This window comes from Centropristis striata, chromosome 2 (assembly GCF_030273125.1).
Source record: "Centropristis striata isolate RG_2023a ecotype Rhode Island chromosome 2, C.striata_1.0, whole genome shotgun sequence".
NCBI lineage: Eukaryota > Metazoa > Chordata > Actinopteri > Perciformes > Serranidae > Centropristis > Centropristis striata.
In genome coordinates this window covers 4,951,165-4,965,057 of record NC_081518.1, presented here as the reverse complement: position 1 = coordinate 4,965,057, position 13,893 = coordinate 4,951,165, and the positions used below count along the sequence as shown (strand labels likewise).

At 34.7% G+C, this 13,893-nt stretch overlaps 1 protein-coding gene across 1 annotated transcript; it reads right to left on the bottom strand.

Annotated features, from left to right (window-relative positions):
• Positions 1-5,373: 5,373 nt before the first annotated feature.
• Positions 5,374-12,867, bottom strand: ric3a (RIC3 acetylcholine receptor chaperone a). The gene is made up of 7 exons (XM_059353233.1): positions 12,542-12,867; positions 9,468-9,685; positions 9,193-9,268; positions 8,880-8,976; positions 7,163-7,320; positions 6,027-6,313; positions 5,374-5,780 (listed from the first exon to the last, which is right to left on the bottom strand). Exons 1-7 carry the CDS (start codon positions 12,732-12,734, stop codon positions 5,526-5,528), a joined length of 1,284 nt encoding a protein of 427 aa, XP_059209216.1. The 5' UTR covers positions 12,735-12,867; the 3' UTR covers positions 5,374-5,525.
• Between the last annotated feature and the right edge of the window lie 1,026 nt (positions 12,868-13,893).

Genomic DNA, 13,893 nt, shown 5'->3' with positions numbered 1-13,893 from the left:
TTTTCATACATGTGTCCAGGAACCAAAGGTTCTTTCACTTTCTGTTTTTAGTGCTCTCGTTGTAATGTACAGTACATGGTGTACAATTTACTGTGGTGGTATAGACACAGTCCTTTGATCATGGAAAAATAAAACTTTAGTGAGTCAAAATATGCCTTCCTATCCCTACTCTTTTCAATGACCTGTTGATTCATTTAATGATCTCTTTTACTCTTTGCTCTTCATCCAAAACAAGGTAACAATGAACATACATCTCTTTTCTTTTTAACAATAACTGCAGTAACTGCGCAAAGGGTAAAACTAAGAAAAACTGCTTAACCCTATAAAGCCTGAACCACTAAATAATTGCCAGAAAATTCTCCTTTTTTTTAAACTGGAGTGTATATTGAACCTGCTGACAGGTAATTAACAAAAAAATCTAAAAACAATAGGCATATATGATTTTGTGTCATATTTGATACATCAGTTTTTTGTGCAATTTGTTGCTCACCGTTTGTTCTTGAACTAACAAAAACATATAAAACCCAACATTTTTAACCTTTTAAGACTTTACTTCCTTTTAACATTTTCCTCAAACATGCAAAATATTTTTTTCCATATAACACAACATCGTACATCTGCTGATATGAAGTTTTCACGCAGCAATGACTGATCCACCAGTGGAACCTGCATATAAATTTTGCTATATCTTGTATTTTTGTGCAATTTGTTGCTCAGTTTTTTTTTCTTCAACACATGTATACATCAGGTTTTTCAGGAAAAAAATATCACACTGATGATGTATGGGTCTCAAAAACTTGTGTATCAAATATGATACAATTGGCTTTATAGGGTTAAAAGGGTTTTTTAAAAACATTTTTTTAACTGGCAAACCAAATTAGTTAAAGGTAGGTAAGTGATATGACACTTATTACTACGTGTATTGATGATGTCATTTTTATGCTAAAAAATCATGACGATTTATTTGACCTTTGACCCCCAAATTGTAGTTACTGCAAGAGTGCAGTAACTACAATGTTGTTGTCTTCTTTCAGCTTTTATGTGTTAATTTCAGTGAATAAACATTTTCATATTGGTTTTGATATAGTGTATTTAAAAGTGTTTAACAATTCTATTCAAAGATTTGTGTATTTTAGACTTAATATTAGGAATATTAGGAAGTATTAGGAAATGTTATATTTTAGTCTTAATATAATTTTATCTCACTTTTTTACTTAATCACTATCTCGATAATAATTTCCCTATTAAATAAACTTATAATTTCTATTATTCTTGTCTTCAGTATTCAACACAATGAAGAAATACAAGGCTAGACTGTCTCAGTCAAAGCAGACCGCAGTAACTGCAATTTTTATGATTATTTCTCTGAAATAAAGCAAAATTGAAAAACTTTGTCACAAGATATAACAGACATCAAGGAGTTCATTTTAAGTTATAACTCAATTTCGACCAAAAATGTAGTTACTGTAGTTATGCTTTGTAGGGAAAAATAAAGTCCCAGAAATGTTGTATTAGCCACCTAGTTCTGAGCTATACTTGTAGTTTCTTACTGGGTCAGTTAATGTAACATTTACAATAATGTGGCAAGATCTAACTTAACATAGGGTTTGTGATTGGTATCATCATTAAACATTAAATTCCTTGAATTCACCGGTTTGCAGATACATCAAGTACAGTCCATGTGTCCCCCAAGGTCCAATAATAGGAGAGTTGATCCATTTTTTCTTCTAGAATAAGTAGCATTCATCGACAATCATCTACAACTTTTTTTGTGAGTTGCAACCTGAAAAGGTACTAGTGATAGACATTTTTTTGTGCTTTACACACGTTGATGCACACTCTTGAAACTCTGCTCGTGTTTAAAATATGTCAGAGATGTCTCAGAAAAGTAGATGTCAAGGATTTAGTAACAGCTGTAACCTAAAACTTTTAAACTAAAAAATAATCTGTTCCATCCAAATGTCATAATAATAATAATTAAAGAAGGCTTTTCTTCTCTTACAGGTGACATTTGGACTTGTCACAGCAGAAGAAGCGTAGGTGTAACTAATAATAATAAGGCTCTGTCTGTTGTAGAATTGCCAGTAAGTGAAGCCAATGAGACAACATGCACAAAGCCAGGGCTCTGCAGCTGGATCCTCTAAATGGATGGCAGCCATTGCTATTGTTAGTAATCACACCTGTGCATGACAGGTTTGATGTGAACTGAGAGAACTCTGAGGTTGTTGAGAAAGAAATGTGCTATCACTGCTGATGTGAGAGACAAATATTAAAATGTTTTCCCAGAAACTGTTCCATAAAGAAACACAGCAAACTGGAAACTCAAAATATCTGGCTTTTTTTATTTTATTATCCATCATCTTCCAATAATTTTTAAAAGATTGAGACTGTTCTGTCTCTTATAACGTCATTGCTTTTGTCTTAACACACGACAGGCTTAATATTTTGTATTTTTTCCAGGACTATGAAGCACTTTATTGCCTTTGACCGTGGCTTTCAGCTGCCTGACTCTTGGAGTTGGTCCCTGGCTCTTGTGCTTTGGCAGTTTGCTTCTCCTAAACTGTTGGATCAAGTACAAAGATTGGATTTCCCTACAGAGTGTAACAAAGTGTAACTTAATCACATCAATCACTCCAGGCAGCAGTGCGACAAGCATCTAATGACTTAATGTTGGCAGGACACTTAAAGTCAAAGTGGTGCTGCTGTCTTACCACACCCTTCTTCCTGCACTCATTTTAATTTATTAATCTTTTGGACACATTTACTCTGTATATTGGCATCTTTTACTGCTATTTACCACTGCTGTCAAACCTTCTCCACCTCTGCCTCCACCCGCTTTGCTTCTACTGTGTTTGTGTCCACCCTGAAGGGTTCTTTTTTCCACAATTATTCTTGCTGGGAGGTTATTTGTAAAGCTCCCATCGGTGTTATTTATCATGTTGCTGTGCTAACTCAGCTATTATGCCGCATTACTGCAACAGGGAGCATCATCCAAGAGGAGAACCATGTTGGACCAGCAGGTGGTGCCAGATACTGAATTACAGAGTCTCATAAACCACTTCACATGTCGTCACCCTGCTAAAATAATCGCCTAAGTCATTTTTTCAAGTTTTGCAGGAAACACAAAAAACTTCACCAAAAGTGTAACATATGACATTTATTGATAGTTTCACTAAAAAAAGGATGTAACAAAGGATGGTTATTGGCATAGTAATAACACTGTGTGTAAATTATGTAACTTAAGAGAAATAAATTACTTTTTTGAACATGCCTTTGTGACTAAGATATGAAGTAAGATATGGTAACACTTTATTTTGAAGGTGTCTACATAAGAGTGACACAAGCCTGTCAGAAACATGACATGACAAGTATCATGAGCATTAATGTTACTTCAAAGTGTCATTAATGTTCACAACACATCCCATGTCATGTTTATGACACGCTCATGTCACTCTTATGTAGACACCTTAGAGCAGGGATCTCAAACTTGCGGCCCGCGGGCAAATTGCGGCCCTCGTGACGATATATTTTGTGGCCCTCACCTTGATATGAAAGTTTAATGTGAGTTTTATATGAATGGTACTTTACCGTGTTGTGTGTGGAAGGTCCCTTTACTGCACAAGCTGGAGCTTTGTTTCACTTGTTTCTATGACGACGTTCACAAAAAGAAAGGCAGCTGCTACCGGATTGTTTATTATCTGACGTGTTGTTGTTACCGGAAGAAGTGGAAATGTTATGTAATGTAATTTTGTGTCTTTTTTGTAATTTTTTGTCTTTTTTTGGTAATTTTGTGTCTTTTTCTAATAATTTTGTCTTTTTTTTTTTAGTCATTTTGTGTCTTTTTGGGGTAATTTTGTGTCTTTTTCTAATAATTTTGTGTCTTTTTTAGTAATTTTGTGTCTTTTTTAGTAATGTGTATTTTTTGGGTCATTTTGTCTGTTTTTGGTAATTTTGTGTCTTTTTTTTTGGTCATTTTGTGTCTTTTTTGGGGTAATTTTGTGTCTTTTTTGGTCATTTTGTGTCTTTTTTTGGTCATTTTGATACTGCTTCCAGCAGCCCCCAGGTAATTTGAGTTTGAGACCCCTGATTTAGGCAAGAAACAAATAATTGTGACAAAAAAAATGACGTAGGCGATTATTTTAACAGTGTGATGGTTGAAAAGCTTAAATTTTCTGTTCCTGATGTGAGCACCAATAACTGCTGTGAAACATGTCATGATGCAGACACTCTGGGGCTCCACAATGACTTTATTTTAAACTGCATAGCCTTACTTGGTTGAAAAAAGCAAAACAGAGCAAACAAGCAGTCACTTGATAATAATTGTCGGTTTGTTTAAAGGTTCTGCACACCCACATAGATGTTTTGAATTAACCCGGCTGATTGAAATTGAGTTATGCCAGGAATTAAGAATGATAAAGAGCAAAGAGAGATGCCAATCAAGCACATTTTGTTTACACTAAAGAGAGTCTAGTCAGGCAAACAGAGAAAACACTTGTGTGGGTGGACCTCGGCTGTGCAGGGCCTTCAAAGAGTCTGTAGATGAAAACAACAAGCATCAGAAGCTCTTACTACACAAGTCCTGAGAGGAAAGCGGGAAACAATTCTAGTGATCCATTTTCTTTGTCTGATCTAAATTGTTTTTTCTCTACTGTGTTTATGACTTAAGAAAAGGTGAAAAAGTCAGGATATTTTGTTAGAGATGCATAAATTGTGTGTTAGAAAGTTATGTAACATGTGAAGAGAGACAGCAGGTATACTTGTAGTCCCATTTAGCTCTTTAGTCCTAGTGGTGTAGTTCAGCCTCTTGTGGCCAAAGTGAGTAATAACACAACAAAAACTCAAATAAATTATAAGGGAATGAGAAAGAAAAACTTTCTTTCACCTGTTCATAAGTCATGAAGATAGGAGAGGAAAAAAAATCATCACATCACTGTAAAAAATAATCTGTTTAATTTACAGTAAAATACCAGCAGCTGTTGTTGCCAGAACTTCACCATAAAAAATACAGTGAGTGGGTTTTCTGTTCTAAATTTACGTAAATGTAAATATCAGCAAAACTGTGTGTTTCTTCCAGTTTATGACAGAAAAAGGTAAAAGTTTTGTGCTATTCTTTGATTTACGGTAATTACCGTAAAAATGTCTAACACAGTGATATACAATTTTTCATTTTACGCCCTATTTCTGATGTATTTGACAGTGTTTTACTGTTATTTCTACAAACATTTTTACCATAGGTGGCCTGCGTCATGAGGAGGGAGCTGAAAAATCTACTTCATCTCCCACTATATGAACACATACTTCCTACTGGAACTGCACTAGTTTGTAAAAAAAAAAAAAAAAGACTTTAGAGCAGCATTGCATCTCTCTGTTTAGCTTGTGTTCTTTATTTGACACATATACAGGATCAGAAATATATATAATAATTACTTTTATTAATTAATTCAAATTAATTAAGTACATTTTAAGGAAGTTCACTGCATGTTTAAAAACTATTTTTAGCTACAGTAACTGGAGAAGAAAGTCCTTCACGTCTCCCTCCTGTTCCTCATCCTCAGCCCACTCGCTCCCACTTCTTTGGGCACGTCTGCCTGGATGGAGCCTTCGTCTTCTACAGGCTCCGACATGAACTGATACTCCTCTTTATCCTCCTCGGCCTCCTCCTCCGGGTTGGGACAGCCCTCACAGCTGAACAGCAGGCTCTCCGCCTCCATCACTGGATCATCTTCATCTCCTTCCTCCTCCTCTTCCACCTCTGTCCCCTCATCCTCCTCCTCCTCCATGTCCTCCTCCTTCTCCTCCTCCTCCTCCTCCTCCTCTTCATAAGTTCCCTCTTTGGGGTAGTGGAACACATCTTTGTGGTCACTAAAGCTAATTTGTTTTTTCCCTACAATGAGACCGATCTCTTTGCTCACCTCCAGACCAAGTCTCTCCTGCTTTCCTTCTGCAGCCGGCTCGGACGGAGGAAGACTGAGCAGCTGAATTTTCTCTGCATCTTCCTCCTCCTCTTCCTCTATCTCTATCTCCTCTTCCACCTCTTCTTCTTCCTCCTCCTCCTCCTCCTCTTCTACCTCTTCCTCCACTTCTTCCTCTTTATCCCCCTCCTCTCTGTCCTCCTCCACCTCTTCCTCTGCCTCTTCATCCACCTCTTCCACTATCGATAGTTTCCTCGCCGTCAGTTCTTCCTCCTCCTGCAGCATCCTCTCTGCCAGGGCCTCGGCCGTGGGCTGGTCGGGGGGTTCCTCCAGCGTGAACATGTCAAATCCACGTCTTTTATAGGGCTCGTCATACACTGGGTAGGTCTCCTCTGGGTAGCCTGGACAAAAAGACACATCAGTTCATATGCATGTGAGATTTTGGTTGCATGAAACAGCTTTGTGTAATTAACCCTTTGATGCACAACATGGGTCTAAAGTGACCCGACCAAGTTTTTATATTCTATATCTTTGCAATAAATTAATTTCATCATTCAGTATTGCAGGTTTTCCTCAAATAACTTGTTTTTGATCATGAAACATCCTAATTTTTTGTTTTCATTTCTTACTTTTTGAATAAAACCCCCTTTTTCATCACTATGCTTCTAATGCACAATGTCATTTTTGACCCATGTTGTGCATTAGAAGGTGTTTATATGTTGTCACTAATTTAAAACCTGACAAAGAAGACACAAATATTAACTATCCTATTTTGTTAAATTGGAGTTTTTCCCAATGGAAATTATTATTTGGTGGCTCTAATAAGTCCAATGTAATCTGGTGGTTCTAACAACTCTTTTAAAGTTAAACCTTCAAAATAAGACAAACATAGTTACACATAGACTCAAATTGTTAATTTAGTGAATCAGTTTTTGTATCACTACGCTTCTAATGCACAAGGCCATTTTTGACCCATGTGTGTAAACTTGATGTAATAATAAAAAAAATATTTTTCTTCATAAAGAATGAAAGGAAAAATGGATATAATGATCTGTTGTTATAAAGAAATAGATATTCAAACACACAGCCAGCATGAGATTACATGGGAAATGAATGTGGGTCATTTTTGACATGTTGTGCATTAGGAGGTGTTTATATGTTGTGCATCAAAGGGTTAAAATGTAGATGATTGCCCTGTAGTTTTTGTGAAATGAAACAAGGATCTTGTAGATCTGGATTCAGTCCTGTACCTTCCCAGTCTAGACAGTAAGGGACCTCCTCGGCCTCCATCTCTGGGGAGGCCGCCTCCATCCGGCCCTCTTGTATCAGCAGTGTGATCTGCTTCAGTTGCTTCAGCAATTTCTCCTCCTTCTTTGATATTGAAGTTTTACTCTTCCGCCTCCTGCCACTAGAGAGCAGCGCAGATAATGAAGCAGAGTCATGCAAGATGGCAGTGTTATGGTTTACATCACTTTGAACCAGAGATTCTCATTTACATTCTTATTACATTCAGTTGCAGTGAAGAGCTACAATGCATACTTTCTCTTTGGTCTTATTTTCATTATTCTTTCAAAGGCCTCAGATAAGCAGTGGTGGAATCAAACTAAGTACATTTACTCAAGTACTGTACTTAAGAGCAGTTTTGAGGTGCTTTAACTTTACTTCAGTATTTTAATTTATGTAATTTTATACTTCTACTCTACATCTGAGAGGCAAATATTGTAATTTTTACTCCACTACATTTTTTTTCTTTTATAAATTTAACCTCAAAACAGTATATATACTCCTTATATAAATGCATCAATACAAATAATCTATTGATATATTTAGAATATATAAAACAATCTGAGTGGGTCTAATCTAAATCTAAATGCATAACTAGAGCTTTTGCTTTAGATACGTTAAGTATATTTTGATGCTGATACTTTTGTACTTTAAGGTTTTGAATGCAGGACTTTTACTTCTGGTGGGGTAATTTCCAGTGGTGGAAAAAGTATTCAGATCCCTTACTTAAGTAAAAGTACTAATACCACACTGCACAAATACTCCTCTACAAGTAAAAGTCCTACATTTAAAACTTACTTAAGTAAAAGTGCTAAAGTAAAGTACTCATTATGCAGAATGGATCCACTCAGATTGTTTTATATGTTCAAAGTATATTATTACATTATTTGTATTGATGCATTTATGTAAGCAGTTTAATTTTGTAAAGATGGGACTAATTTTACAATTATGAGGTTTAATACATTTAAAAAAAAAAAAAAAAAGTCAAATCACTTTAAATTGATCACGTTTTTTTTATGTTAAATCTCGACCTGAAAATTAACTAAAGCTGTCAGCTAAATGTAGTGGAGTAAAAAGTACAATATTTGCCTCAGAATCTAGTGAAGTATAAGTATAAAGTTACATGAAATGGAAATACTCAAGTAAAGTACAAGAACCTCAAAAGTGTACTTAAGTACAGTACTTGAGTAGATGTACTTAGTTACTTTCCACCACTGGTAATTCCACAGTGTTGTATTTGAACATTTACTTCAATAAGGGATCTAAGTACTTTTCCACCACTGCAGATTAGAGATGTTTTCAATTCATTGTGACTTAAACTGCATTATTAAGTCTTATTTGAGTCTTACATGGTTTTAAAAAAAGAAGAAGAATAATGTAGCATCAGCATGTCCAAAAGTGTCATAAGTAGCAACTACATCATTTCCCTGAAACATTAATTTGTTTCTTAAGAACCTATATGACCTAAGGACTTTTAAATGAAGTCGGAGCAGAAGGTGTTAAGTAAAATACACCAGTGGCCTTTCCATCTTTGAATAATTTCCCCTTAATTTTTAGGCCTTTCATTTCTATAGCAGGTCTGTACTGATTTATCCTAGTAGAAGTGATTTGTATGGTTCTTCTATGCTATGGGCAGTAAAAAAAAAAAAAAGTAGGAAGTTAAGAGAAAAAATAAAGTCTTACCTGCCAGAACTTTGGCTCTTTGCAGAGACGATTCTCTCCATCATCATTTCTGTGCGCCGAAGTCTCTCTTGAAGCCGGACCAGCTCATAATCAGGTGCTACAAGAATTACAAAACAAGACATGCATGGTTTTAACATCAAAATATAATGCATTTATATGTTAATGTGAAAATGATATTTCAGGTTTTAATCACATTAACACTATTACTCACTCACATAAAAGCACCATTTGAACCCAATTTGCTTTATATTACAGTATTTACAGAACTGCTCATTAATAATTATCGGTTGTTGTAAAAAATGAAGGTACTTACGAATCTCATTCTCCATGTTCGCCTTGGTTACCGTACTGTAGTGTCCTGATTTAGCAGTGTTCCCCCTGCATGTCAGCTGTGAGCACAAAAAATACTATCATCAGTTTAATGCATTTAATTGCCTAAACGGGATGTAAATTGCATCATTATTTCCCTTTTTGCATGACATACAATACAGTTCATATGATAGTGTAGTTTGAAGCTCCATTATATTACATTCAAATACTCTACATAGTATATAGTTATGGTGAATTATATTCAATCATAGTAATTACCTTATGGATTATATATAGGATGTAAAGAAGTATCCCAAAGCCATATATGGGTATCACTTGAGCCATCAGGTTGTACTTTTTGCCGCCTCGGACGCCTTTCACTTTGGCCATGACCTCAGCACTGTGAGTCATGGAGTATAAAGGGTCCACGTCCCAGTGCTTCGGGTTCTCTGGTAGAGACAGCTGGTTCATCACAGGAGGGTAGAACCCGGGTCCAACTGGAGGAGACAAAATCAATAAATGTGTAAATAAATAGAGCATTCCCCTCTGCAAATACATTACAGTGATCCCACCCTCAGGTAGGCAACATGTAACATTTTTCATTTCACAAATCAAACATGCAAGTTCGCGAGTAGTGCTCCCGGGATCAAAACCAAGCAAGGTTAGGCTGCATTTAGTTTCTATGTTCCTCACCTGTGGAACAAGCTCCTTGAATACCTGAGGTCATTTACTAAAGCAGGGCTGAAAACATTACAAATACAATATATATCCTTTTTTAAGCCTTTTAATTGGTCGTTATTTTAACGTCTTCTAAATACACTTTAACTGTCTTAATATTATATTTAAATTCTGGCTTTTATGTGGCTTCTATTGCTGATAGATAGATAGATAGATAGATAGATAGATAGATAGATAGATAGATAGATACTTTATTTATCCTGAGGGAAATTCAAGAAGTCTGTTTTAATGTCTGTTGCATTTTTCATGTATTTCTATGCCCTTGTGTATGAACGGTGCTATACAAATGAATTTGCCTTGCCTAGGAGTACATATTTATTAGATATGGGCATCTTTGACAGTTGAGGAATTACAACAATGACAATAATTGTGTTGCCAGAACTACAAGTATCCCATTAGATTAATTTCCCATTTGGTCCAATTAAATTATTCACTTGTGTCAAGCCAATATTTAGGAACAATGTGTTTCAGAGTTGACAATATTCCAGATTTTCGAAATAATATAAACTTTCAATTTTTTATTTTCTTGTAGGAAAATATATTTTGGAAATTTGAGTCTACAACCACATTATATCACTAATTTATACATTTCACAACATGTTTGAAAACAACAACATTTTAGCCAAATATTGCGAATTTAGCTGGAAAAAGAAAACAATACTTATATTTCCTGGCAATTACCCCATACCGCCCTCAGCACATAATTACACCAATCAGATACTGTTACTTATGATTGACAGCAAGTTCCACCAATCACAATCCAGCCTGCATAAATCGGTAGAAGTGGCCGAAAAGCCCACAGGTGGCTTTTGTGAAAGCTGAAGTAGCGTGACGTGCGGCGTGTAGCTAACTGGCTAGCCTGTAAAAAGTTTAATATGGTCGTTATAAGTTTCAAATCGCCCACCAACAAAGAATAACCACCGTTATCACAGTATATTAGCGATATACAGTCAAACAATCGCTCATAACTCAACATTAAAAGTCAAAACGCGCCATCTGTTGGTAAACAAACGCAATTAGGACGTGAACATGCGGCCACGACCACAAATAATGGATGTAACAATGTGAATTTGCCGTACAGTCTATGGAATTTACCAACATTTGAATTGCTGACAAACACAGAAGTAAAGTCATAATTTTGGACCAACGGGACGTGACTGAAGAGAAGATACTATTTCCTGTTTGAAGGTATTTGATGTTTTTATTTTTATTTTGGGTTGCCAGTTTTAAAATAAATCCTTTTTTCTTTTTCTTTTTTTTTTTTTTTTTTTTTTTTTAGAAATCACGCACAATTACGTTAAGATTAAACCCCTAAAAATAAAAACATGCCTGAAACAGAGTCTGTGAAGGAGTGACACATGTTGTTTAGGTTTCATTTGTAGTATGCTGTTTGATTGCTTGGTTTGTTTGTTGACATTTGTTTATATTGTTTATTTCTGTTTCGAATCAATTTGTTGACATTGTTTACAGTAATAATAATAACTTTATTTATGTAGCACCTTTCAAAAACGAGTTAAAAGGTGCTGTACAACCGAATTAAAACATATCAAAAACAATTCACTGACAAAAACAAAATAAAACAACAAAAAGAAGTGACATTGGACTAAAAAAAAGGTAATCATACAATTATAATAAAAGGAAATTAAGAGAAGGCCAAGTAGATTATTGATGGTTGAGTAAAGTACGCGTTGATGTTAATTTAACAGAATTATCATTTTTGAGGATTGTTAGTAAATTATAGTAATTTCTATTATATTTCAGTTCTTGAAATTTAGCTTAAAGCACTGCTTGATTTGTTTATGACATCAGCAATTTGACTTTTAACTGAATCAGCTTTCACACAAAGAACTTGAAGCTATTTTTAGTTATTTCTAGCCTGTGCTGTGATATATATTAAATCTCAAAAAATATATCTGTCAGAACAAAAAAACTGAAAAGTAACAAAATATTGTCATAAGGAACAGGGACGATTTAAAAAAGAAGTAAATGACATTGAGAGTTAACATTCAGGAAGAGTGATTAGAATATCCCTATAAATTCATATTAATCGTCCACCTCCCTCTTTACTTTATCAACAAACAATCACTGTCAGTACTTCCAATGAGAACATAAAGTGAAAAATATGTCAGATAATCATCATAATAACAAACAACCCTACAATAATTTCAGTTTTGTAGTACTGTTTTTTAATAGTATAATAAATAGGCCTAAACATATGTGAAGAACTACTTAAATGTATAAATACAGAGCATATTTATACATTTAAATAGTTAAGCAATGGAACAAGTGGACCAAAGCCATGTTTGAAAGCATCTTTTATCATCCTCTACTTCAGTATATTTAGCTTAGTTTCCCCTTGTTTGTTATGCATGCAGAGTTGTTAGAACCAGATTACATTGGAGAATCACATGTTTAAAAAAAAAAAATTTCACTACATATTCCGTACACATATTCTTCAATTTATGTGAAAAACATTTTTTGCGTTTTCTTCTTATCCATTGTGTAACATCATGATGAACATGTGTACACTGATGGGGCCCTGGGACTGGCGCACTCTGTATAGTCAAAGTAACAGCTGGCAGCAACAACAACAACAGCAGCAGCAGCAGCAACACAAAAAAAAGACACAGGAGATGGAGCGGGATGGAGATGGATGGATGGATGAATGATGATCTGATAAGCCGCCTTACCCTCGGGCCGACCCATCTCCTTTTTCCCTCTGGGTAAAAGCATTCTGGGCAGGAAGAGAGAAACACAGAGAACAGAGCATGATATAAGAGTAACCTTCTGGCAAGTTGTTATAGACATTTTGTCTCACAAAATGACAGCCATGCGTTTATTTCACTTGAACAGTAAAGCGAGTATCCACAGATGTCATCTCTCATCTGCTGACGTCCCTGCCCAGATTAGACCAGATTACACCAGCTGCCTTCAAGTGCTGTTCGAAATATCCACTGCAAATCCCCAGAGAGGGCATCAGCTGGCCTAAAACACACATTATTATGAATAAATATATAAATATTATGCCTAAAAAGTATAAAGGATACGATATATGAGTATAAAAACTAGAACATCTACAGCAGGGGTCTCAAACTAAAATTACCTGGGGGAGGCAGTATCAAAATGACCAAAAAAAGACACAAAATTACCAAAAAAAACTAAATTACTTTAAAAAAACCCCACAAAATGACCAAAAAAAGACACAAAATTACTAAAAAAAGACACAAAATGACCAAAAAAAGACACAAAATGACTGAAAAAACACAAAATTACTTAAAAAAGACACAAAATGACAAAAAAGACACAAAATGACCAAAAATACACAGAATTACCAAAAAAGATACAAAATTATTAAAAAGTGACACAAAATGACCCAAAAAAGACATAAAATGACCAAAAAAGACACAAAATGACAGAAAAAAACCTAAATTACTTAAAAAAGAAACAAAATGAGAAAAAAGACAGAATTACCAAAAAGACACACATTTATTTAAAAAAAAACACAAAATGACCAAAAAAAGACACAAAATTACTAAAAAAAGACACAAAATGACCAAAAAAAGACACAAAATGACCAAAGAAGACACAAAATGACCGAAAAAACACAAAATTACTTAAAAAAGACACAAAATGACCAAAAATACACATAATTACCAAAAAAGACACAAAATGACCAAAAATACACATAATTACCAAAAAAGACACAAAATTATTAAAAAGTGACACAAAATGACCCAAAAAAGACATAAAATGACCAAAAAAGACACAAAATGACAGAAAAAAACCTAAATTACTTAAAAAAGAAACAAAATGAGAAAAAAGACAGAATTACCAAAAAAGACACACATTTATTAAAAAAAAGACACAAAATGACCCAAAAAGGACACAAAGTTACCAAAAAAAGAATTTCCAAAAAAAGACAATTATTTAAAAAAAACCACAAAATTATTTTATAAAGACACAAAAT